The sequence below is a fragment of the Callospermophilus lateralis genome, chromosome 9, assembly GCF_048772815.1.
Source record: "Callospermophilus lateralis isolate mCalLat2 chromosome 9, mCalLat2.hap1, whole genome shotgun sequence".
Lineage (NCBI taxonomy): Eukaryota > Metazoa > Chordata > Mammalia > Rodentia > Sciuridae > Callospermophilus > Callospermophilus lateralis.
The window spans coordinates 32304567-32327935 of NC_135313.1; the positions used below are offsets into that span (position 1 = coordinate 32304567).

The 23369-nt window shown below is 35.4% G+C and overlaps 1 protein-coding gene across 1 annotated transcript in view; it reads right to left on the reverse strand.

Annotated features, from left to right (window-relative positions):
* Fam117b (family with sequence similarity 117 member B) overlaps nt 1-23369 on the reverse strand; it is a 91122-nt gene continuing 67753 nt past the window's right edge. Inside the window, exons 5-8 of the mRNA XM_076865566.2 lie at nt 11810-11953; nt 9690-9915; nt 7799-7919; nt 1-3937 (exon numbers count right to left, since the gene is read on the reverse strand). Coding sequence (XP_076721681.2) covers nt 3619-3937; nt 7799-7919; nt 9690-9915; nt 11810-11953 — 810 coding nt within the window. The 3' untranslated portion in view covers nt 1-3618. The remainder of the gene's footprint in view (nt 3938-7798; nt 7920-9689; nt 9916-11809; nt 11954-23369) is intronic.

A 23369-nucleotide genomic window follows, 5' to 3' on the forward strand; every position in this document is an offset into this window, starting at 1 on the left:
TCTCAAGAACAGACTTTATTTTTTAACATAAAAGTTCTATTTTCTTGTGAGGCAGCAACAAGTGTTCAGGTACAGGGAATACATAAGTACATAGTAACAATATCTATTACCATTGGAAATGCTCTTTTTGGGAGAATTCTGTTAGAAAACAAAATTTTTAAAAATTGCATTTAAAAAGATTTACACAGCGTCAACAGATGAAAGATGCAGAGCTTATAAAACATAAATTATATTCTTCAACAGGACTGTATAAACAAAATATTGTTCAGGGCTACTCTGCTAATTTAATTTACTAATTTAGGCAGAGCAAAACGTAAACCTTAAAGTGCAGAGTTAAGTATTATTAGCTTTATTTTTGCAAATTCAGCATTCTACTGGTCCAGTTTTGAAACACTAAAAATACAAGCATTAAGGAATGAGTGTGAAGATTAGAATAGCAAAGTATATTTAGTAATGGCAATTTTTCTTTTATTTTCCTTAAAATAAAATCCTGACAACTTAGTCATCATCTTGCACATAGAGAAGGTTATAAATTCTGCCAATTTTAAAATACTTTCTTGCAGTGAAAAACCACTATTCAAAAAAAAAAAAAAAATTGCCTTTCGTGTTGCCAGATATTCCAAAGTGAGCAATAGCACCTTCTAACAGGCTGATTTGGCCTGTGGTTCCAAGTATATGAAACATTTTAAGCAAAATGAAGAAATTGGTTAAAAAATAATTTTGGCATCCACATTCACCATATTTAACCAGAGAGGCAAAATTGGTATTTTTAAAACATAATTGCTCACAAAAGCCATGGTAAGTAATAGACTTAGTCATGATCAGAAACAGTAAATATATGTTTTATCATCACAAGAAAGAAATTAAGAGTAAAAATATAATTAAGACCTACAAAGTGAATAACTAGATAATAGCTCCTTTTGCTGAAAGACACATGCCACCCAGTTTTCTTTTTCTGCAGTGAAAGTGAATTTAATTTGAAAAAAAATTATATACCCACTGAAGGTATTCTATTTACTTTCTGTTCAGTTTTTCTAAACAATACAATAATCATGAATTGTAATTTTAGGATAAAATGTTGTGCATTCTTTGAGATAAGACCCATTTTAAAGAAATGAACCACCTAGTAACTAAGGGTTAAATAAAACAGCCAGATGGACCTACGGTTAATATATTTTTGAAGAATGTGATAAAGCTTATATGCTTAAAAATTAGCCCTTTGGCACTGGCAGAGTTGTTTTGTACCTTGGAAGTTCTCCCCACCAATTCTCAGCTGCATTATGCCCAAACCAGGGAATGTGTCTGGTTGTCATACAATTAATTTACCTGTAAATTTCACATTTTCTTTACAACCAAACATTAGACTACAAGTTCTATTAACAAGACAGTTAATAGTAAATCTGACAACTTTTCTGCTCTGATTTTAATTACTTCAGATTAAGGATATTTGATACTCTACAGAAAGATGTGAATTTGACAAATATAAAAAAGATATACTGTTAACAAAGTGACATTCTGTTGTAAAACACCCTTGGAGATAGAAAAGGAAAGAAGTGTAAGGTGGAGGAAAGAATACATATTTAACAATATTCAGGTAAAAACAAACAAACAACAACAAAACCTGGTGGTTTAAAAAAAAACCAAAACCTTATTTTTAACTACCTCCTTCCTGATTCATATCAACTCACCTGATTTCAGTTTCCAATAGAGCAGATACTCACTGGTGAAAGAGCAAAGTCAAAAGGCATAAGAAAGAAGGCAAACAATCAAGGTACTCAAAAAAAAAAAAAAAAAAAACCCAACCAACCAGAAAATTTAAGACCCCCAATAACTGAGCTTTTACTGATTTAAAAGTCACAATTTACGAGTTCCTAGTAAATTAAGTTTTAGATGGAAAAAGTACCCAAATTCATCACTCCTATCAACTAAAACCCTACAGATTCATCTCAAATGTTTGCAATTATCTGATTTACCTAAATACATTTTAAACTTAATAGGGCATATTTTAAATTGCTTAGATGTGTAAAGGTAGACAAATAAAAGTCCTTTCAGAAGATTTATTGCTACCACTAGGTCTTCCTTGATGGAATTTGTCTGGACAAGCTGACATATTAACCTTTGACACAGTAACCCTTTGCAAATAGGACTTAAATTTTTTCTGCCTATAATTTGTATAGGAACAGTAACTTATTGCATCATAACATAGTAAATGAAGATATTTAAAGGATGTTTTTTAATTGACACTGTTTTGCTGAAATTCATTTCTCAAACAGAGCTGCTCCTTAATTTTACTACCACGTACCCAGAAATGAAATACTGTTGTCTTGTGATACTGGCAGTAGGTTTGTCTAAGGATGAGCCCAAATCCAAAACAGTATGGATTTTTCAAGGTGAGTGTTGTTTATGCTCCAAAGCTCTAATCTATTTTCTCCACTGTGTGGAGTATTTGAGAGGAAACCAGCAAAATCTGTAGGCAATAATAAATCTCAGTGCCAACCACCATAAAGAAAAAGTCAGTCTCAAGTTTCTATGGCTAAGGATCACTATTCAATGGATTACACTCCTGGCAAACTACTGACCCTGACCAAATCCACAAGACAACAACATCACAAAAGCAAAGGAGGAAATCCATGCACAGCCATTTTAGGGTCTCTTGGGACTATGATACAGTGATGACTAAAGGCAGAATGACACCTGTGGCAAAGGAGGGCAATAGCGCAATACACACTTCACAGAAAACCAAAGAGCTCCTTAATCCTATTTAGCAATCAACACTGGGTAGTTTTCCTTTTAGCTCACGACTCTTAAACCAAGTTCCAACATGGGTGAGAACATATTAAAGCATTTATCTTCAGACTATAAATTTTCTGACCACATGGTGAAATGTGTACAGTAAGTGAAGAAAACAGCAGTTTTACAAATATTTCACCCAAAGCACAAACTTTAGACATCAAAAAACATAAATCACATAATGTACGAATATTGCTTTGTATCTCTTTTTATATATACTTGCTCAATGCATTTACTTATTATCAATTCTTATTTGGGAGAAGAACATAGTCATGAGATTAAGACTGCTGGGAAAATGTCAACAATCCCTTTGGTCCCAAAGCTGAAAACAGCTGAGAAAAGTACACATCTAGAAAGGGAAACAAGAAACAGAGGCCACCAAAGAATCTTTTGAACATCCTGTTTACTACGTTTCAGAAATGTAACATTGGCATTATAAAATAGTCATTTTCATATAAAAGATGGTTCTTGCAGCATCATTCACGTCTCCCTTCAGGAATCATGTTTTCAGGGATCAGATTTTGTGTGTGTGTATGTGTTTTTTTTAAACAAGTCTAATTTGAAAACAAAAACAATGTGATATTGTCCTTCCAAATGAGACCTTTCTTATTTCATTCAGTGCTTTAAGAAAAAGCAGGCTAAGCACTGAGGGCTGGCCTTCTTGAGTGGGGCGGAGCAGTCAGAGGGGCTGCTCTCTTCCAGAAGCCTCACTATCACTGGAAAGCTGGAGCATGTCACAGCCAACTGGGAGCCCACGCTGCCATTCATAGTCAAGCGATCTGAGGAGGTTCTCCATTTTCCAGAACCATGGCCATGAAGCATTGGGGCCTATCCTTCGGCTTCCTCGATTGGTTCTGGGGGTGGGAGAAGGGAGGCTGATGGCAAGACCGTACTGGTTCCTCGGGAGACTCGGTCTTGCTCTGCATTTGTAGACAGGGAGGCCACAGCAATGGGCTGAAGCAGAGTGGTTGTCATGCCAGTGGTGACTGTCAGGCTGTGGCCAGAGCCCTTGAGGGTAAGATCTGGTGTGGGAAGGAGTGGCTTGAGGATGCTGACGAGGCAGAAAGCAGAACCGCTTTTAGGAATGAAATTCACCTTGTTTTTGTCAGGACAGTAGAAGGCTGGAATTTCATGAAGCTGTTTTGGTCTAGACACAGAACAGACAACCCAATACATTAAGTCACTTAACACTGGAAAAAACCTCTTTAATTTTTTTTTAAAAACAGATAACTCATAGATACATAAAGGGAACACAAAACTGAAGCTATGTGAAAAGCTTCAAATGTCAAGGACCCAAGTGTTTTTAGGCATAATTCAAAATATGTATATTAGATCCCAGAAGAGCACCATTCATCACTCATGTTCAGTTCCTTGACAGCCCTATTACCATGTGGGGGGCTCAGGGTGACGGCCAACTGCATGTCAAGGAAGACCTGAGATAACCAAGAGGAATAATTTCCTAAAGCTAAAGAAAAGCCAGATATTTAAAGATAAAAATGTGTTCCATTACCATGATTTTTCCAAAGTCTGCACTATTCTGAAAGGAGAACACAAGGAAATTAATGATACACAATATCTACCTTCTACTAAGTTCCCCCACTGAAGGATTAAACTTTGACAGGCATGTGTTTTCTCTTCAAGTGCTCTTAAAAGAATCTCTCAAGTAATTCAATGAGTTGACTACGATGGTTTCCATGATTTACATTTACACAATGTAAATGCAAAATCAAAATAATAGTCCTTGGTTTTCGAAGTTTTCACTGAAGCAAAATTCTTTGCTGTCCCCAGATAATCTTGAAAATTATCCCAAATTATTGAAAAGTAGATTTCTGGTATTAATGGTATTCCATAAAAATTAAAAATACTTAAAAAATTAATTTTTTTTAACACAACATGGAAGTGACACAAAATTAAAGTGAAATCAAGAATGGAATAACCTGAAAAAATGAACACTTAGGTTGAAACAGGACTCATCTGTGTTTTCAAGCCATAAACTGGAAGGGAAAGAGAAAGGTGTACGCCTTGACTCATGGAGACCCCATAAGCACACATAACTCTAACAAAACAGCCAGCAAAGGGGATATACTTTCTCTGGCTCCAGGCCCCATTTTGGTAGCCCAGGTTCCTGGAGCACTCATTTTATCATGTTGCACTCCCCAGTCGCCTTTCCTGAAAGTTCTTGTTTGACACTACTCTGGGCTCTCTTAAGCATCCAGACTGATGTGCTGCCCTTCCCATAGACTGAGGGAGAGGGTGGGGACAGAGAAAAGGGGAGAAGCCATGGAAAGAGAACCTGCAGTCTGTACCAAGGATTTTGGGATTAAGTTCTTTATTTAGTTAAGAAAGGAACTGGGAGCACAAAGGGCAGGGGCAAGGAATTTGGGGGAATTGGCTGAAGGATGGTGAAGTTCAGTGTTGCTCTTGATTTTAATCCCCAACTCACTCATCACTTAGTTCCTAATAAAAAAGCTGAAGACACAGTAAATTTAAAAGAGAAAATCAGAGCTGGTTTTAAAGTTTTATTTTTCCTTAAGCAGTTATTCCAACACAGATAAAACTAAAAGATACCTCTATACTGCAAAGAGCCCATAATTATCTATGAGTCTGAGGTCAAGGATTCAGCTGGGATCAAGCAAGAGAATATTTAACTTCATTAAAAAGAACTTACTGAGTACATTTGGCAAGGCTCTCATATGTGCAGTTATCAAAAAGAGTATGTAGAGACAGAACAAAATGTGGTCTTGCCTTTTTGTGCCCAAATCTAACTACCTATTTTCTTTCAAGTAAACAGATTTCTAGAAACCAGAGATAACCTCTTCCCAATCCCAAACTGCAGTTCAGGTCAGAGTTACTACTTTAAATCAAAAGTAAGACTTTCAGAAAAGAGTATTCTTGAAACAATCATTAAACAAGCTAAACTTTTAAATTAGAAGCAATAATCTACTACCTTAGTTTAATGTTTGTGAGTCCACTGGGTTTTGTTCTAATTTTGACATAGCTATGACAAGAAGAGACTAATGTTTTTAAACTCTTGAGTAACTTGTTTTATTGATAGAAGGTTAAAATCACCTCTAAAAAATCTGCCCTTAGGTTACTACTACTAATTAGTCTTTGGAGCATAATTAAAATATTAATAGTTTTTTGTGTGCTACACATTCTTTATCTTTATGTTCATCTCTACCAGTAAAATAGTAAACATTATATTGGAAAAAAAGGGTAGGTTTGCCTTCTAATAATAGATCCATATGCCATAAAACATGTAATGTCTTAGGGTTTACCTTGTTTTATTTTATCTGTGTATCCATCCACACAAACACACTTCTGTTTTTTTCCCTCTCCCATGAGATAAAAAGTATGGTAGAGATACAAATAGTTCAATAAGCCCTCATGTAATAGTGTTAAGGCAGATAACATATGACACTAATCTATATAACAAATACTCAAAGTCATTTCCTTCCTTCCTTCCTTCCTCCCTCCCTCTCTTCCTCCCTCCTTCTTGGCTAGGCAAATGTTCTATCACTGAGCTACACCTCCTAGTCCTAGAACAATCCCACTTCCTAAGAACTCTCATGAAAAGGTCTAAGCCACCATTTTCAAATTGAGCATAAAGTCATCTGAGATGCTTAAATATGCAGAACTCAGGCTTTACTGTCATATTTGCTGATTTATTAGGCCTGTGTTGAGGCCTGTGAATCTGCCATTTCAACAAATTCCCCAGGAGATTGTGATGCAGGGATGCACAGAGTAAATCTGCAAAAATACTTAAACTCTGCTGGCATCAGTTAAAACTTATAGACTGACATAGTGCGGGGGTGGGGGGACTAAAATAAGCAGTTGCTAACACAAGATTTTTCAATTACTGTCACAGAAGCAGATAAGAGACTGACAGCTGGTGTTTCCTGGTAGAGGAGCTGATGGGATTCAAAGACAGTGCTCTTTGTGTGACGAGATTATTCAGAATTTGTGTTAAAAGAAGCACCGACATAACAGTACATAAGAGAAACAAAAGGATGCCCAAGATGTTGATGAGAGAAAAAATTCAACCTGGGTGAACTGGAGGACTACCTCCATATTGTACTTTTAGTTTTCATAGTAAGAAAAAGCAAAAATGGTAGCTCTTAGCCACAGTGAGTTGGAGAGTAAGGGGTAAGAACTGTCATCTTATCCCAAACAATGTTCATCTCTAATGTGCTTATCTCACACACCCATCACTATTACTTGGAAAGCAAGAAGCCTCAGTTATTGAAAACACAAGGCTGTATCTTTCTGGGTGAAATATGGGTTTAAGATGGAAGTACTTAACTGGAGTACCAGTCAACACAAATATTTAAGATAAAATATGAAGGGTATTAGATGCTACAGATAAAAATTCTGTTTCTGGGGCTGGGAGTTTGCTCAGTAGTGTATTGCTATGTACAGATTTAGTATGTACTTAATATGCATGAGACGCCGAGTTTATTTCCACATCTCCAAAAAACAAAAACTAAAAAAACCCTGCCTCTTAACTCATCTTCATCATAGTAACATAATTAATTCTATAAAGTAAAAGAATTATTTCCTATATTGGCAAAGTATTTAAAAATTGTTTATAGTGTTTACAGAACTAGAGACCAAAAGTGAGCAAAAACTGAAGTGGACTTAATCCTAGAAATAAGGGACTTGCACTAGGTGAAATCTCCATGGTCTCTCTTGACTAAACATGTGGCTAAATTCAACGCGTGAACTTGACTGGATACAAGTGCAAAAATGACAACCACAGAAAATATTCTGGGGACAACTGAGGAGATCTGAATAATAACTGGATGTTAGAGGTATTAAGCACTACTGTTAATTTTCTTCAGTATGACAATAGTATTGAGGTTAAGTTAGAGTACTGTGGTTTCTTTTAGTAAAGATTGTAAAATGTTAATCACATAATCTGGGTGGAAGATATGGGGGTGATCACTACACTGTTCTTTCAACTTACTTGAACATTCTCATAATAAAAATTTTTTAAGGGGATACTTACGAGCATTCTTCAAAGACTTTGACCCTTTCACAACCCTCAGGAGGTTCCCTTTTGAACATGTAACTATTGTTAGGTTTTGGTGAGGTTGCGTATTTGGGCAAAGGAGAGTTGTTCCCATTCTCTGCAAGAAATGACACACTGAATTACTAAGAAATACAACAAAAATATATTATCATGCTATACTTAATTATTCTTGGCTTCCCCTACACATGTACTATTTGAGGGCAGGAACAGTGCTTTATTCATCAATGTCACCCCAATATCTAACACAACCCCTATTAAAAGGGATGTGTAATTAATGTTTATTAAATAAATACATAAACAAATACAGCATTTTTACTTCTTTTCCATTTATAATTATAGCCTAGGCCTGAATCACTTAATCCTTGGTATTGAACACTAATCTAGCTGGCTGCCTTATTCCTGTTCTATTCACAGAAATACACTCAAACACTACTTCCATCTTTTCCCAGCACGAGTATCTGGAATGGTTCTTCAATGGTTGCTTACCATCAACAACTCTTGGCCTGCCCTCAGTCTTTCAACTTGATCTCTCTGCTCCTCTTGTCACAGTCTTTGCTCCAGGTAGTCAGAGCCAATATATACCAAACACTTCCTTTGCTATAAGCTTCCCCTCACCTAAAAGGGCAAATCTATTCATTTTTCCAAAATTTCCTTCAAAGTCTGCCACAAATATTTTGAAATTTTCTCAAATTACTCTGATATTCATTATTCTGATATTCCTGTTCAATGCTATTGTCCTCAGCTTATATTATATTAAAACTTAGAATTCCTGATATGTTACATAATGGTCCTAAATTTTTAATCTGTGTTAGTTAACTACAAATTCCTTGCTGGCAGTAGCACTGTGACCCTTTTTTCTTATAAAAGAAATTCAAAAAAGCCAACCGTTCATTAATCTCCTAAAATTCCAAACAAATCAGAACACATAATTTATGGAATTCCTACATGCAAAAGCAGAAAGCATAAAAAACCAAGGGACACATTTTAATAGCCATGTTCTATTTGACCTAGAAGATAACAAAAAAAGTTTCAAATAATATTCCAGAGTTTGAAGTGACTTTAGCAAATCTTCCAACTTCTGTACTTGCTGTATTTTCAATGATTTAGGCAATTAGTAGTAATGACTAGTCTAGTCATAACAATGAGGCATTTTAGGACATTCAACATACTGGTAATGTAGAGAGTTCTAAATAAGTAACTACTGAACTGAACAACAGAATTTACAAATAAATGTCATATTATTGCTTTCAAGTGCATATAGTAACTAGAATTGGGTTAACAAAATATTGCCCTGATAGAGATAGATAAAATTATCATATCTGTTTTAGAAGAAGGTAGGACATTTGTACTTAATATTCAAACTGTTTCTGTCTCCATGTTATTTTTATGGTATAAAGTATCCTCCAACTTTTCACTTCAGATTTCCTTTAAACACTCATCTTTCTTTTGTTAAAAAATCACTGTAATATTTATTAGAAATATCAAAAATACAGATCCTAAAAATCACTAACTTGAAGGCTTCATATTTACTTAACAAGTATCAAGGTAATAACATCATGAAGAATAAGGTGACAGAGAACAAAATGCTCTATAGAACAAATGTTCATTTACTCAGTAACAAGGAAGTTGTAATTAACAAGTGCAAAAAAAAATTAAAAAGTATAAATAAAAACCCATAAACCCAGTCAACTAGACCATCACCTAAGCACCACAGCAAACTCATGGTTTTAAACCTGTGCTTTGACCCCACCATTACTCTGGGCAGCATCCAGTGTGTATGTTCTGACAGAAAATGAACAGAGTGAAAGCCTGCATAGGTGACAGATATGCAGCCATCATCCAGTGACAAATTCTACCAGTATTATACCTTTATCTCTGGGATCGACAAGCAGGTCATCAGCTGAACAAGGACTCTCCTCGCTGCCTTCGTTAGAGATAGTAAGGAATGAGGTGGGGGACACAGACTGAGAACGGCTGCTGTTGTTGCTTCCCCTGTCTGCCCCACCAGGGGTCTGTGTGTCGATGCTACGTGTGCTGCTACTTCTCTGTGCCAGGGGGGGAGGTGCACGATGTCCATCTGGAATATCTTGTGGCTATTATAAAAATTTAAAAATATACATATATTTACCAATGATTTTGAAATTCATCAGCTATGTACCAAAGGTCAACCTTTCCTGTAGTGCCAGAAATTCACAAATCAAATTCTCTCCTATTATTGTATCTCTGTGCTGCTCATTAGTGAAATCAAGACTAATCAGACTCCACCTACTGATCATTCTGGGTGAAAAAATTATCTTCCCAGATTCTGGCACACAGCAGGAAGACAATGCTTGGTGTATATATAAATTGCACTGAATTATCTACCTAGTACTAAATGTTATTATTTTTTGTGGTACTGGGGATCAAACCCAGGGCCTTGCACATGCCAGGCAACAGCTCCACCACTGAGCTATACCCCTAACCCTTGGAATGGACAGATGGATAGATGCCTGTATGTATGTGTTTATTTTGGAGAATGAACCCAAGGCTTCACATATGCTAGTGAGCCCTCTACCACTGAGCTACATCCCAAACTCCCTTAATATTATTTTAAAATTATAAAGAATAATCATAGTAAAAAGAGGAGAAATCCAGCTGTAACATCTGGTTCCCTAAAAAAGAGGAAAAGGTTATCCATAGTGTGAACTAGTGATGATGATAGGCCCTTTGACCTCCTTTCTCCTCCTGAACACATCATGTAAAGAGTTTTTCTGGGGGTTTTTGGATACCAGGGATTGAGTCCAGAGGCATTTAACCACTGAGCTACATTCCCATCCCCAGGCCTTTTTATATGTTCTTTTAAAAATTTGATACAGGTTCTCACTAAGTTGCAGGGGCTGCCTTTGAACTTGAGATCCTCCTGCCTCTGCCTTACCAGCCACTAGATGTACACCACCACACCTGGCTTGTTTTTCAAATCCTCCTCATTGAGGGAAAGGTTAATCAAAGCAGTGCTAATTATAGGGAATTGAAATCAAGGAAACACTCAGAAGAAAGTTTGTGTGGCTCACTTAGCAGGAAAACCAATTCCCTGTATACCTTTGATTAATTTACTTTTATTACATCAGGGAAAGTGTAACCGCTCACACAGAATGGAAGAGAGTTTGTGGTGAGTTGTGTTTTCTCTAAGAAGCTAAACTAATAGTTTTTTTCTCAAGAGGATCTTAAACGTCAAAAACCTATTACTTTGGGCTCCCTAATAATTCCCTCACTGAATAATAGAGGCTTAGATAAGTATTTAAAGTCTAAATAGTAAATTTTCACATCGTGTTTTATACATGAACCCCTTTTCTGTGAATTCTAGTAAAAAAGGGTAAGCTAATTTCTACTGGTGTTTCATGAAGGTAAACCCAAGTATGTCAACCAAAAACAAACAGCAACTGACAAGGAACTGGTATTTTCATGCTTATACAGTATTCACTGTCCTATAACCTTCCTTCTAAACTAGTAAGCTAAATCTTTATTTAATGATAAATACATTGCTTCTCTTGTGATTTTTAAATACAGATGAATAAAAAGCAGTTTCTGTTTAAGGATCCTAATTTAAATCAGATCAGTTGCCTCTATAAGATGCAAAGAAATGAAAAATTTCCAAATGCTTGTTAAGGTCAGAGTTTTTCATATATAATAATTTTTCAATTTCTTTGAATGAAAAGCAAGAAACCTAAGTAAATATGAAAAACAAAATTGTGAATTTTTTAATAACTAGAAGAGTTCATGTGAAAGGGTGACTAAGATACAAGATTACTGGGGCTGGGGATGTGGCTCAAGTGGTAGCACGCTCGCCTGCCATGCGTGCGGCCCGGGTTCGATCCTCAGCACCACATACAAACAGAGATGTTGTGTCCGCCGAATACTAAAAAATAAATATTAAAATTCTCTCTCTCTCTCCCCCTCTCTCACTCTCTCTTAAAAAAAAAAAAAAAAAAAAGATACAAGATTACTTACTATAAGTTGCTCTTCCTTTTCCCCGGTCTCTTTAATTATTATTTCAATCTCCTGATTCAATCCTTCTACACTATTCCGGAACCGGGAACCTGTTGATTTGGTGATAGGAATTACTGGAATAAGGGCACTCTTTGGAACAGGAGCCTTAAGAAAATGAGTTAGAGAAGAAAAGAGTTAAGTTTAACATTACCTTTTAATTCTCTAGATTGAATATACTTCCTGTTAACATAATTAAAAAACAAATCAAAGTTACAGGCCTAACAAAAAGTGAGTTACCAGACCTGCTCCTTGGTTACACATGAAACGTAATTTATGCCAAAATCCAAGACAATCAAGGTAGAATTTTAGAAATTTATTCACATCCATGATAAACTGGAAAGGGAACTGGATAAAGGAAAATATTACAAGAATGTCAATCTCAGAAATTCTTTCATGACTGTAACAGAGTTCAGATTTCAGTTCAGATAATTTTAAGTACCATGATGATCTATATTTCAGGAAAGAAATAAAAAGTAGTTATTATAAAAGAAAAAAAATTTTGATTGGAAAATCAACAACTTCCAAAGTATAGCAGCAAGACTGTAAAACTGAAAATAACTTTCCTATGAAATTTAATCATTTGTAGCTTTTTTGGGATGATTTTTAATGTGTTTTGTTCAAAAGATGATGCAATGCATTTTTCTTCTTTTCCAAAGCCTGTATCTAATTTTTTAAATTGTTTTAAAATGTTTTCATTATCACAGCATTACTTCTCAAAAGAAACATAATTACATAATTATAGGATATTATTTGGTTTACTGATAAGATACTCAAAATAAAATATGAAACAAGCATTATGGAGTTATCTGCCAAAGTTTTGCAACAGTATGTTAGAAGATCATCTTACACACTGTCCTGCTATCTCCTAAAGAAAGGGAACTAATCCATCCTTCAATTAGGAAAGTTTCTTTGAAAAATCTCTTTCAGGGAAGCTAAAGGAGACAAAGATTAACAGGGCCTCTAGTAAATTATCACTAGTTTCATTCAATGGACAACTTTGTTATCTGATTCAGAACTTAGCACTGAGTCTATTTTTCTCAAGTTTTACTCTCATTCACCTTTAAAATTAATAATGATAACAACAACAGAATAACACAATAAGAATACTTGTAACTCACAGAAAATTTGTGAGAAAAAAGTCAAGGAGTACAGGGGATGTAACTGTGGTAGAGCATTTGCCTGGCAAGCACAAGGATCTGGGTTCAATCGCCAGTACTATTAAAAAAAAAAAAAAAAAAAAAAAGTAGGCCACAGGGAAACTGTCCTCTGAAGCACACCTCTTGGTCCTGGGTTAATATTGGGCCCTCATCTGCAAGGTGGGACACAGCAACCAACCTTGTGATTTGTTTTTATTCTGTGGTGCTCAGGTTCAAATCCAGGGCATTGCACATGCTAGAAAAATGTTCTACCAGCCTACCTCATAGTTTTGAGGATGAAATGAGGGGACACCTAGCACTGTGCCTGGCCTGTAATGGGATGGATGCTCAGTAAAAAGCAGCTCCAATTTTAACTTTTTATTCTCCCTATTACATATTTTTTTTTCTTAAATAATGTTGTCTTTTCACATTTTTTCCAAGTCTCATTTATTGACTTCTACATATGTTGTCTAACTCATCTTTCCCTTTTTTTCCCCTCATTATACTCTTAAGCTTCTCATATTTATTCCTTTTTACTTCCATCTCCTTTTTCACTTCCCTCTTCCAATCTCAGCATCCACTACAAAGGAAAGAACATGGAAAAGTTCACATGTTCTGTTTTTCAAGAAAATTTATAAAATTAAAAATATGTTTGCTAGGTGTGGTGGCACACACCTATAATCCCAGCAGCTTGGGAGGCTGAGGTAGGTGGATCGCAAGTTCAAAGTCAGCCTCAGCAACTTAGTGAGACTCTAAGCAACTTAGCAAGATACTGTCTTAAAATAAAATATTAAGAAAAGGGCTAGTGATGTAGCCCAATGGTTAAGCATCCCTCGGTTCACTCCTTGGTACCAGGGGGAAAAAAGAAGGTTCAACTCCTCTGTCTTTGAGCCATATTCTACCGTGCAGATCTTTGATTCACTGTAAATAATTTCCAAAATGATGTTTTGAGGCTAGCCATATCCATAGATCTATTATCTTGGCCTATTTTATTCTGATTATGTGTCCTGATTATATCCCCTTCAGCTTTCTTAAGTGGTGACAACTCTACATCCATATTGGCCAGTGGCTAAATCACAATCAGTGTCACAGGTCAAGTACCGGTGGAAAATAAACTTTAACCCACACTCCAATTTATAAAACTTTAAATTTGTAATATAACCTGGAGTTAGTTAAACTACAAATTTCAAGTACACAGAGTAATCTGCAAGGTAAGACCACTTATAAGACTTTTAGAAGATGAATGATAGAATTATTTTGCAAACTTACCAACAGAAAATTACAAAGCTAACACTCAATGTAGTTCTTACATTTCTTTTGTTTTGTCTCTTTCCTCAAACCAAAATAAAAATACTATGGATTGGAGGAAAAACACACACCTAATTTCTTAACATTTACTATTCCTCCTATTGGAATTGAGCCTTACATACCCGGATGCTTTGCCAAAACATAGAGTTAAAGAACACTCTTCCTTTATTTCCTAATGTTTATTTAATCAAAAATCAAAACATGTACAACAGACCATATACATATTTCATACAGAAAAAGATTATCCCCACAAATACTGGAAACAAGCTATATGTTGGTAGAGGAACATTTGGTATAAAAAACAAGAGAGATTTTCAGGACTTTGATCCATAACGTAAGCAGAACAGAAAAATATTTTTATTCCTTACACTTCTATCTGCATTGTATGAAAATGCATTTTTTACCAAACTATAAACACTAGGCTTATTTTTTCTTAACTTTTGCTAAGCTTCATAGATTAAAAATTCCTTTAATTTATACATTGTTAGGCATAAGTAATGGTGAAATTTTTAAACAATTATCAGTCAGTTGCCTACTCTGTATCACAAATGGTGACTCACACTACATTAGCTAACACCATGTCACTAATACAATATGAACAAAAGTGAAGACAGAATCCTTACCTCATTCCTAATTTTAGTAGGTATGTTTCTAATGTTACCCATTAAATATTGTTTGTGTATATATCAAGAAAGTATTCCTTAATTTTTATGTTCTTGAGAATTCTTCTTTTTACTGATGGCACTGAGGATTGAACCCAGGGCTTCATGCATGCTAGGCAAATGCTCCACACTAAGCAACAGCCTCCCAGCTCCTTTGAGAACTTTTAACATAAATGGGTGTTAAATTTTCCAGAAAATTATTTAGCATAAATCTAGATAATCATATAATTTTTTAATCTAGGAAAATTTTAAAGCAGGTATAATCAAATAATCTACAAGGCTATTAAAATGTCTAGCCTTTAAGCAATATGACATCCATGTGAAATTTTCCCAACATGAACAAGCTATAAAAAGCCACTGGCAAGGTAACAAAATGTTCCATACCTATAAATCAATTAACAGTAGAGAACAGAGGCTGAGTTGTAGCTCAGTGATAGGGTGCTTGCCTAGCACATGTGAGGCACTGGGTTCAACTCTCAGCACCACATAAAAATAAAGAAAATAAAGTTATTGTGTCTATTTATAACAGGTACCAAAACCAATTATTTTAGATTTAGTATAGTTGATCTTTTATACTTCTTTCCTGATATGAATGGTATCAACCACTAAAGGTACATATTGATTTTTGCTCTGTGAGCTATAAAATGAGCTGTATACAATAGTGATACAAAGGGCTCACTACATTCTAGAATTTAAAACTACATACATACACATATGTGTATTTAAATGTACATATAAATAAAAGAAAGTAACATAACAGAAGTAATATTTATTCTAGAGTATTGATCATAATCAAAATTAAATACTTAATTTAAAATTCATTATCAACTATTGGTGGGTGGGGCACACCTGAAATCCCAGTGGTTTGGAAGACTGAGGCAAGAGGATCACAAGTTCAAGGACAGCCTCAGTCTCAAAATTTAAAAAAAAAAAAAAGAAATGGGGTTACCTGGAGATGAGGCTCAGTGGTTAAGTGCCCCTGAGTTCAATCCCCGGTAGCCTACCCACAAAAAACCCCAACAACATTGTTTTAAAAAACTCAACAATATTACCTAAATGCTAACTTTAATGTTAACAAGGAAAATGGTTTTATAAAGAATGATATTTACATTTTAAAACAAGTAACATTTATTAAACACTTAATATGTGCCAGGCACTGTTCCAAGCATTTTATACACATTATTTGCTTTTATAAAAGCTCTGTAAAATGCTTCTACTACCATCCACATCTAAACATTTTTTAAAAATTAGGCTCTGAGAAGGTAACACGGAGTCATAGAATTGGGGCTGAACTTAAGGTTCTATCAAACTATAGATAACCACAAATACTGAAAACAGTCAGCTATATTCTATGAAACTATCTGTTATTTTTCACTTTTACCTTCTTAAATTTGCCAAATTCTCTTAAGGGTACTTTCCTATCCTGTGATAATCATAAATTATCTAATGAATCTTTACTAACCTTAGATAATTAATAAAAACATTTTCCAAGGTAGTGTAAATATTTATTTTTTTTCTTGACAAATTTCCCATTTCTTTTAAAGATGATCTCATTTCCACCGACAAGTTATAAGCAAGAAAAAAGGAAAATCAGTACTGTGATAAGTAGTTTGTTCTGATTCAAGTCTGAAAGTTATCCTTAAAAAAAAATTATCTTAAGACATGACACCAAAAGTAATTCCCATGAGCAAAAACAGTGATATACTGAGCAACACCCAAAGTAGTTTGCATGCATACACACATGCACGCGCGCACACACACACACACACACACACACACACCACACCCCACAATTTAACTCATAAAAGATACTAAGAAAATGGATAGACAAGTGAGACTGGGAGAAAATATATGCAATTCACCCAGCAAAAGACTTTTATCCAGACTATATAAACTTAGTGATAAGAAAACAGGTACATGAATTTAAAAATGGGCGAAAGATTTGAACAGACACTTCACCAAACAGAATATACAGATGGGGGGAAAATGAAAAAAAATATTCACTAGGGTAACACAAATTAGAATCACAAAGAGATGTTCTTCAACACAAGGTTTCAACTTTGGCAATCTATGGTACATCCACGTGATGGAATACTACTAGGTAACAGAAACAACTCAGATAAACCAAGTTCACTACTGCTGGGTATAAAAAGATGGTCTTAAAAGATTACATTATGCATGATTCCATTTATGTGACATTTTCAAAATGGCTAGACTAGAGTGATGGGCAGATCAGTAGAGGTTAGGGATGAAAGAAGTGTGACTACAGAGGGGCAACTTGAGGGAATGTTTTTGCTTGATTGATTGGTGGTGGTAGTATAGTCCACACACATTAAAATTCACAGAACCGAGCAGGGCACTGTGGTACATGTCTGTAATCCCAGGAACTTGGGAGGCTGAGCCAAGAGGATCGCCAAGTTTAGGGTCAGCCTCAATAATTTAGTGAGACTCTTGTTTCAAAACTTAAAAAAATAAAGAGGACTGAGGCTATAGCTCAGTGGTAAAATATCCTTGAGTTCAATCCCCAGTACTTTATTCAAAAAAATTTCTCAGAACTGTACCAACCAAAAATTGTCAATTTTACCTTAATTGAAAAAATAAAGGAAAAAGTTGACAGGATTATACTATCATAACTTGTCTGCCTTAATATTGTATCTTTAGGAATCTGCCTATAGTTATTTGCTGAAGGACATAATAAAAAGTGGCAAATTTTTTTTTTTCAAAAAGCAGCTTACAAATGACTTAGGTACATTTCAACTGTCAGATATAGTCCTTACAGATGAGCACAAGTGAATGTCAACCAGTCTTAGCTACCTATCTTTTAGAGTTCCTGTTTTTTCACTCTTTCCATTTTAAGGCTCATAGCCAATAACTTCCTCACTTCCCATAAGCCCTATCAGTACTTGTTTATCCCATGACAGAACTGGTGATATAACAAGATGAGACAAAAAGAGAAAGGCAAGTAGCAAATGCTACCCTTCTACACTACTCTTCTCCTAATTATCGGCACTCTCTACTCTCCTCCTGCTTCCTTACTGCCAGGTCCTTACTCTCCTATTTTTAACTTCAGTGAATTATATACAAGAGTCACTGAGATTGTTTATTCCCCATCAGTCTTTCATATCCCTAAGGACAGTCATTGACACATGGTAGGAAAACTTTTTCATCTTTTCTCATCATCTTGTTTCCTTTCCAATGGAAATAAAATTCTGACGTATAGTCTAACAAAGGCTCTAAGCATTCCCAATTGAATATATGTACTTTCTTCAGGGATAAGGCACTGGGACAGTGATGCTAACACTCTATTTTGGTTCTTGGTGGGTCAAGGAAGGGAGTAAACCTTTCTCAAATTAGTAGTATTAGAAAATGGAAAAGAAATAACGAAGTGGTAGGGAAAAAGAAACCTATACCTCACTAGTTAGGAGTGGAAAGTATCTTACAATGATTCTGTCATGCCGTCATCTCATCTGTGCCTGGGCTCTTCCTGTGCCAGAAGAGCAGGAAGCAGACTGAAAAAGAGCTCAGGAGTTATTAGTGATTGATGGTACTCCGTTCTAAACTTAAATTCCTCTTCTTTTTTTTTTTTTTTTTGAGAGAGAGAGAGAGAGAGAGTTTTAATATTTATTTTTTAGTTTTCGGCAGACACAACATCTTTGTTTGTATGTGGTGCTGAGGATTGAACCCGGGCCACAAGCATGCCAGGCGAGCGCGCTACCGCTTGAGCCACATTCCCAGCCCCAAATTCCTCTTCTTATTATCAAGACAAAAATAAGATCTTGCATCAGGCGGTATAGGTATGTATTTATTTTATAACTGTTAAATCACAGAAACAGACAAAGAAGAGATGTATTAATAAGCCTATTTAGTGCAGAAAGCTTAAGGACTTTCTGATTATCACACTGAGAATACACATACACAGGAACCTGCCAGTGTAGTAACCAGTATTTCACACATCTGGTTAGTTTGCTGATATTTTCTACTGCAATTCAAGGTAGCAAAAGAAATCACACTCCACACATTCTAAAGTTTTTCTAAAATATATGTATCAACAACTACTTGTCAATCATTTAATTTGTTTAAAGCAAAGGAAAGAAAGGAAGGAAAAAGAGGGAGTGTGGAAGGCAGGAAGGAAGGCATGAGCAAGCAGTTTCTGTAAAGCCAACACACCATTTTAGGTTAAGTAAAACAAAGGTTTAACTATAACTTATTAATTAGCAATAGTTATATAATTAAATTAAAACTAATCCAGTTAGAGGTCTGGAAAAGATTTTCTACATTAAACATATTATTGCTATTTCAAGAAATAGAAGGTAATATTCCTTTAATTCCAATTCTTAGATAAACTACATTCTAAACTATCTAAAAATACAAAAATGATTATACTTAAAATTTTACTTTTCATTTTAAGGGCCCCTTAAGGGATTTAGTAGCAAAATTTTATATTTTTTTTGTACTGGGAATTGAACCAGAGGAGCTACATCCCTAGCCCCTGCATTTTTTTTTTTTTTTTTTTTTTTTTTTTGTACCAGGGATTGAACCCAGAGGCACTCTACCACTGAGCCACATCCCCAGCCCTTTTTTTGTATTTTATTTAGAGACAAGCTTTCACTGAGTTGTTCAGTGCCTTGCCATTGCTGAGGCTGGCTTTGAACTCGTGATCCTCCTGCTTCAGCCTCCCGAGCCGCTGGAATTATAGATGTGTGCCCCAGTCCCATTTTTATTTTGAAACACTATTTTGCTAAATTGCTTAGGGACTTTCAAAGTAATTGACACTGGCCTTAAACTTGCAATCCTCCTATCTCAGCCTCTCAAATCATTGGGATTACAAGCATGTACCACAACTCTTGACTAAAATTTGTGTTTCTAAATATACATCAGTTTTATTGTGTACATATACAAATATGTAATAACAAATCCCACCATTATGTACAACTATGATGCATCAATAAAAATTTTAAAAAGCTTCCTAAATTTTAAAAAATTAAATATAAATTTATATTCAAATATTCGTGGGTTATCAGATTAACTAAGGGCTCATCTTTGAACAGCTCCAGAAATTATAAAAGTTGTTCACTGTGCTAAGGTAAAAAATCTCTCAACAGATCTGTACTTTGAAAGCCTCAAGAACAAGTACCTCATTTTCCTAGTTTATGATTTTCTCCTTAAAACAAAACCATCAGCCAGGCGCAGTGGCACTTACTTATAATCTCAGTAGCTTACGAGTCTGAGGCAGGAGGATCACAAATTCAAAGACAGCTTCAGCTATTTAGTGAGCCCTAAGCAACTTAGCAAGACCCTCTCTCTAAACAAAATATTTTTTAAAAAGGGCTGGGGATGTGGCTCAGTGGTTAAGTGTCCTTGTTTCAATCCCTTGTATGGGTGGGGGGGCGGGGGAAGGCGTCAGTAGATTCCAGTCAATTACAAAGTTTCTAATTAGGAAGACAACCATTTACACTCTCCACATTTCTATATACTTTATATTCTGTATAAAAATTAAGAATTGGTCAACACTAACTCTGCTAAGGTCAATCTACATTGTAACTTAAATGTCTGTTGCATTGTTTCCAAGTATGGGAATAATAACTATAGTACAACACACACTTGAGTCAGGAAAGACAGGAAGAATATCTATTGAAGCACCAGCTGGGTAGGGGAGAGAAACAGGTAAAATTTGAAGGATAAAAATCTGCCTTGAGCTAGGCATGGTGATGCAGGTCTATAATCCCAGAAATGCCAGAGGCTTAGGCAGGAGGATCACAAGATCAAGGCCAGTCTCAGAAACTTAGAGAGACTGTGAGTCAAAATAAAAAAGAAAAAGGGCTGAGGATGTAGCTCAGTGGTAAAACACCCTTGGGTTCAATCCCTAGTGCAAAAAAAAAAAAAAAAGCCTTCATAAACAAGCAGGAAAAAGATCTGTTAAGTAATTCAACAGAAATTCATGAGAGATAAATGAACTGGAATCCCTACTAAATCCAAAGAGAGATGAAAATTGATGTTTAGAATGATTAATTTAAAAAAATAAATCTGAAAAAAGGCATTCCTATCCTAGGGGCTTCTAGTCCAGGGGCTCCAGGGGCTCTTGATTCTTCCTTTCCTGTCACTATTTATTTCTATCTTCCTGGATCATTATCTCTCATCTGGTCCACACCTTCAAGTTCTTAAGTTACAGCTATATTCTATAATGAAGTCATAGCAGAACTATCTATTGGTTTCCAACTGGTCAAATCTTAAAATTCAATCACATATCTTGGGCTAGCATACAAAGATTCTAGTGCACAGCAGCAATTTTCATTTTTTTAAAGATATTTTTCAGTTGTCAAAGGATCTTTATTTTGTTTATCTATATGCAGTGCTGAGAATCAAACCCAGTGCCTCACACATGCCAGGCAGTGTGCTACCGCTAAGCCCCAGCCCCAGGCCCTTTTTATAGTTTTTAAATAAGCATCTGAATACTTTTTTTTAAGAGCTTTAAAAAGTTTAATAAGGAGCTGGGGCTCAATTGGTAGAGCATTTGCCTTGCATGTGTGAGGCACTAGGTTCAATCCTCAGCACCACATAAATACTAGTAAATAAAATAAAGGCATAAAAAAAGTTTAATAAGAAACTGGCAGGGAAACCAACTGATCTGTTCACTTCTTTTACATTAAGGTGTTGCCTAAAATGGCCTAACATACTGAGCAAGAAGTATGTGCTGAGAACTGCCAAGTTTACATTTTTATCTCATTTAGTCATCAGGACAACACAATGAACAGATAATATTATTATGCAGCAAATCTGAGGAACTGCATACCTCTAGCAAGCAGTAGGACCTAGATTTTAAGCTCAATGGTTTGATCTTGGAGCAATGTATACAATCTTTACACTGTTAAATGACCTTTCAGTTTACCTTTGATATTCCTTTTAAGAATACAATTTAAACATTTCTATGCAATTATATTTTGCATATTTATTATTTATCTGTATTCTTTTGTTGGTAGATTTTTTAATAATAGTTTTATCTATAAAATAAAAACAATTTACAATCCCATGCAATTTACCTATTTAAAGTGTACAATGAGGGCTGGGAATATAGCTCAACGGTAGAAAATATGTCTAGCACTCACAAGGCTCTGGGTTCCATCCATGACACTTCAAAACAAACCCACCACCAAAATTTCCCACCCCCCAAAAACAAAAAATAAAGTGCTTGACTATTTTTTAAAAAAAATGTTTATGAATAGAGTTGTGCAACTATTACTATAGTCAATCTCCAAATCACATCAAAAGAAACCCCTTACCCATTAGCAGTCATTCCCATTTGTCCCCCAAATTTTCCAGTCCAAAGCAATCACCAATGAACCCTTTGTTACTGCATGTTTGCCTATTCTCTTAATCTGGAATTTCCATAAGATTTCTTTTGTGTCTGGCTTCTTTCACTAAGCATGTTTGCAAGGTTAATTCATGTTGTAGCATATATTGACACTCCATTTTTCTATGACTAAATAATATTTCATTTTTCACTATTTGAATACATCATATTTTATTTACTAATTTTCAGCTGATGAACATTTGTTTCTAAATGTGAGCTATTATGAACTATGCTACATAAAATAATGTTTATTATTCAAAAACATTTCTTTGCACTGTATAAATTTTTATGTGGATGAACATGTTTTCAATTCTTTTGACTGCACACCTTCAAGAGGAAATGCTGGGTCATATGAAAATTCTATGTTTAGTCTTTTGAGGAACTGCTACAATTTCTTCCAAAGCAAATGCATCATTTTACATTTTTTTAATATATAATTTTTTGGTTGTTGATGGACCTTTATTTCATTTATTTATTTATAGGCGGTGCTGAGAATCGAACCCAGTGCCTCACACGTTAGGTAAGTGCTTTACCACTGAACCACAACCCCAGCCCCTCATTTTACATTTTTACCAGTTAAAATATGAGGATTCCACTTTCTCTATATCCTCTTTAATATGTTAATACCTATCTTTTTCTGGGAACTGTGGATTGAATTCAGGGCCTCATGCATGTTAGGCAAGCACTCTACCACTGAGCTATATCTTTGGCCCTTTTTTTTAAACTTTATTTTTGAGGCAGGGTCTTGCCTTTGTGATCCTCCTGTCTCGGCCTCCTAACTAGCCAGGATTTCAGGTGTAAGTCAGCGTGCCTGGCATTATCTGTCTTTTAAATTACAGCCATCCTAGTGGGTATCAAGTGGTACCTCATCCCAGCAGCTCAAGAGGCTGAGACAGCAGGATTGCAAGTTCAAAGCCAGCCTCAGCAAAATCGAGATGCTAAGCACCTCAGTGAGATCCTGTCTCTAAAACAAATCCCCAAACAAAACAAAACAGGGCTAGGGATGTGGCTCAGTGGTTGAGTGTGGCCTCCCCCACCCCCACTCCTTCCCCAAAAAGTGATATCTC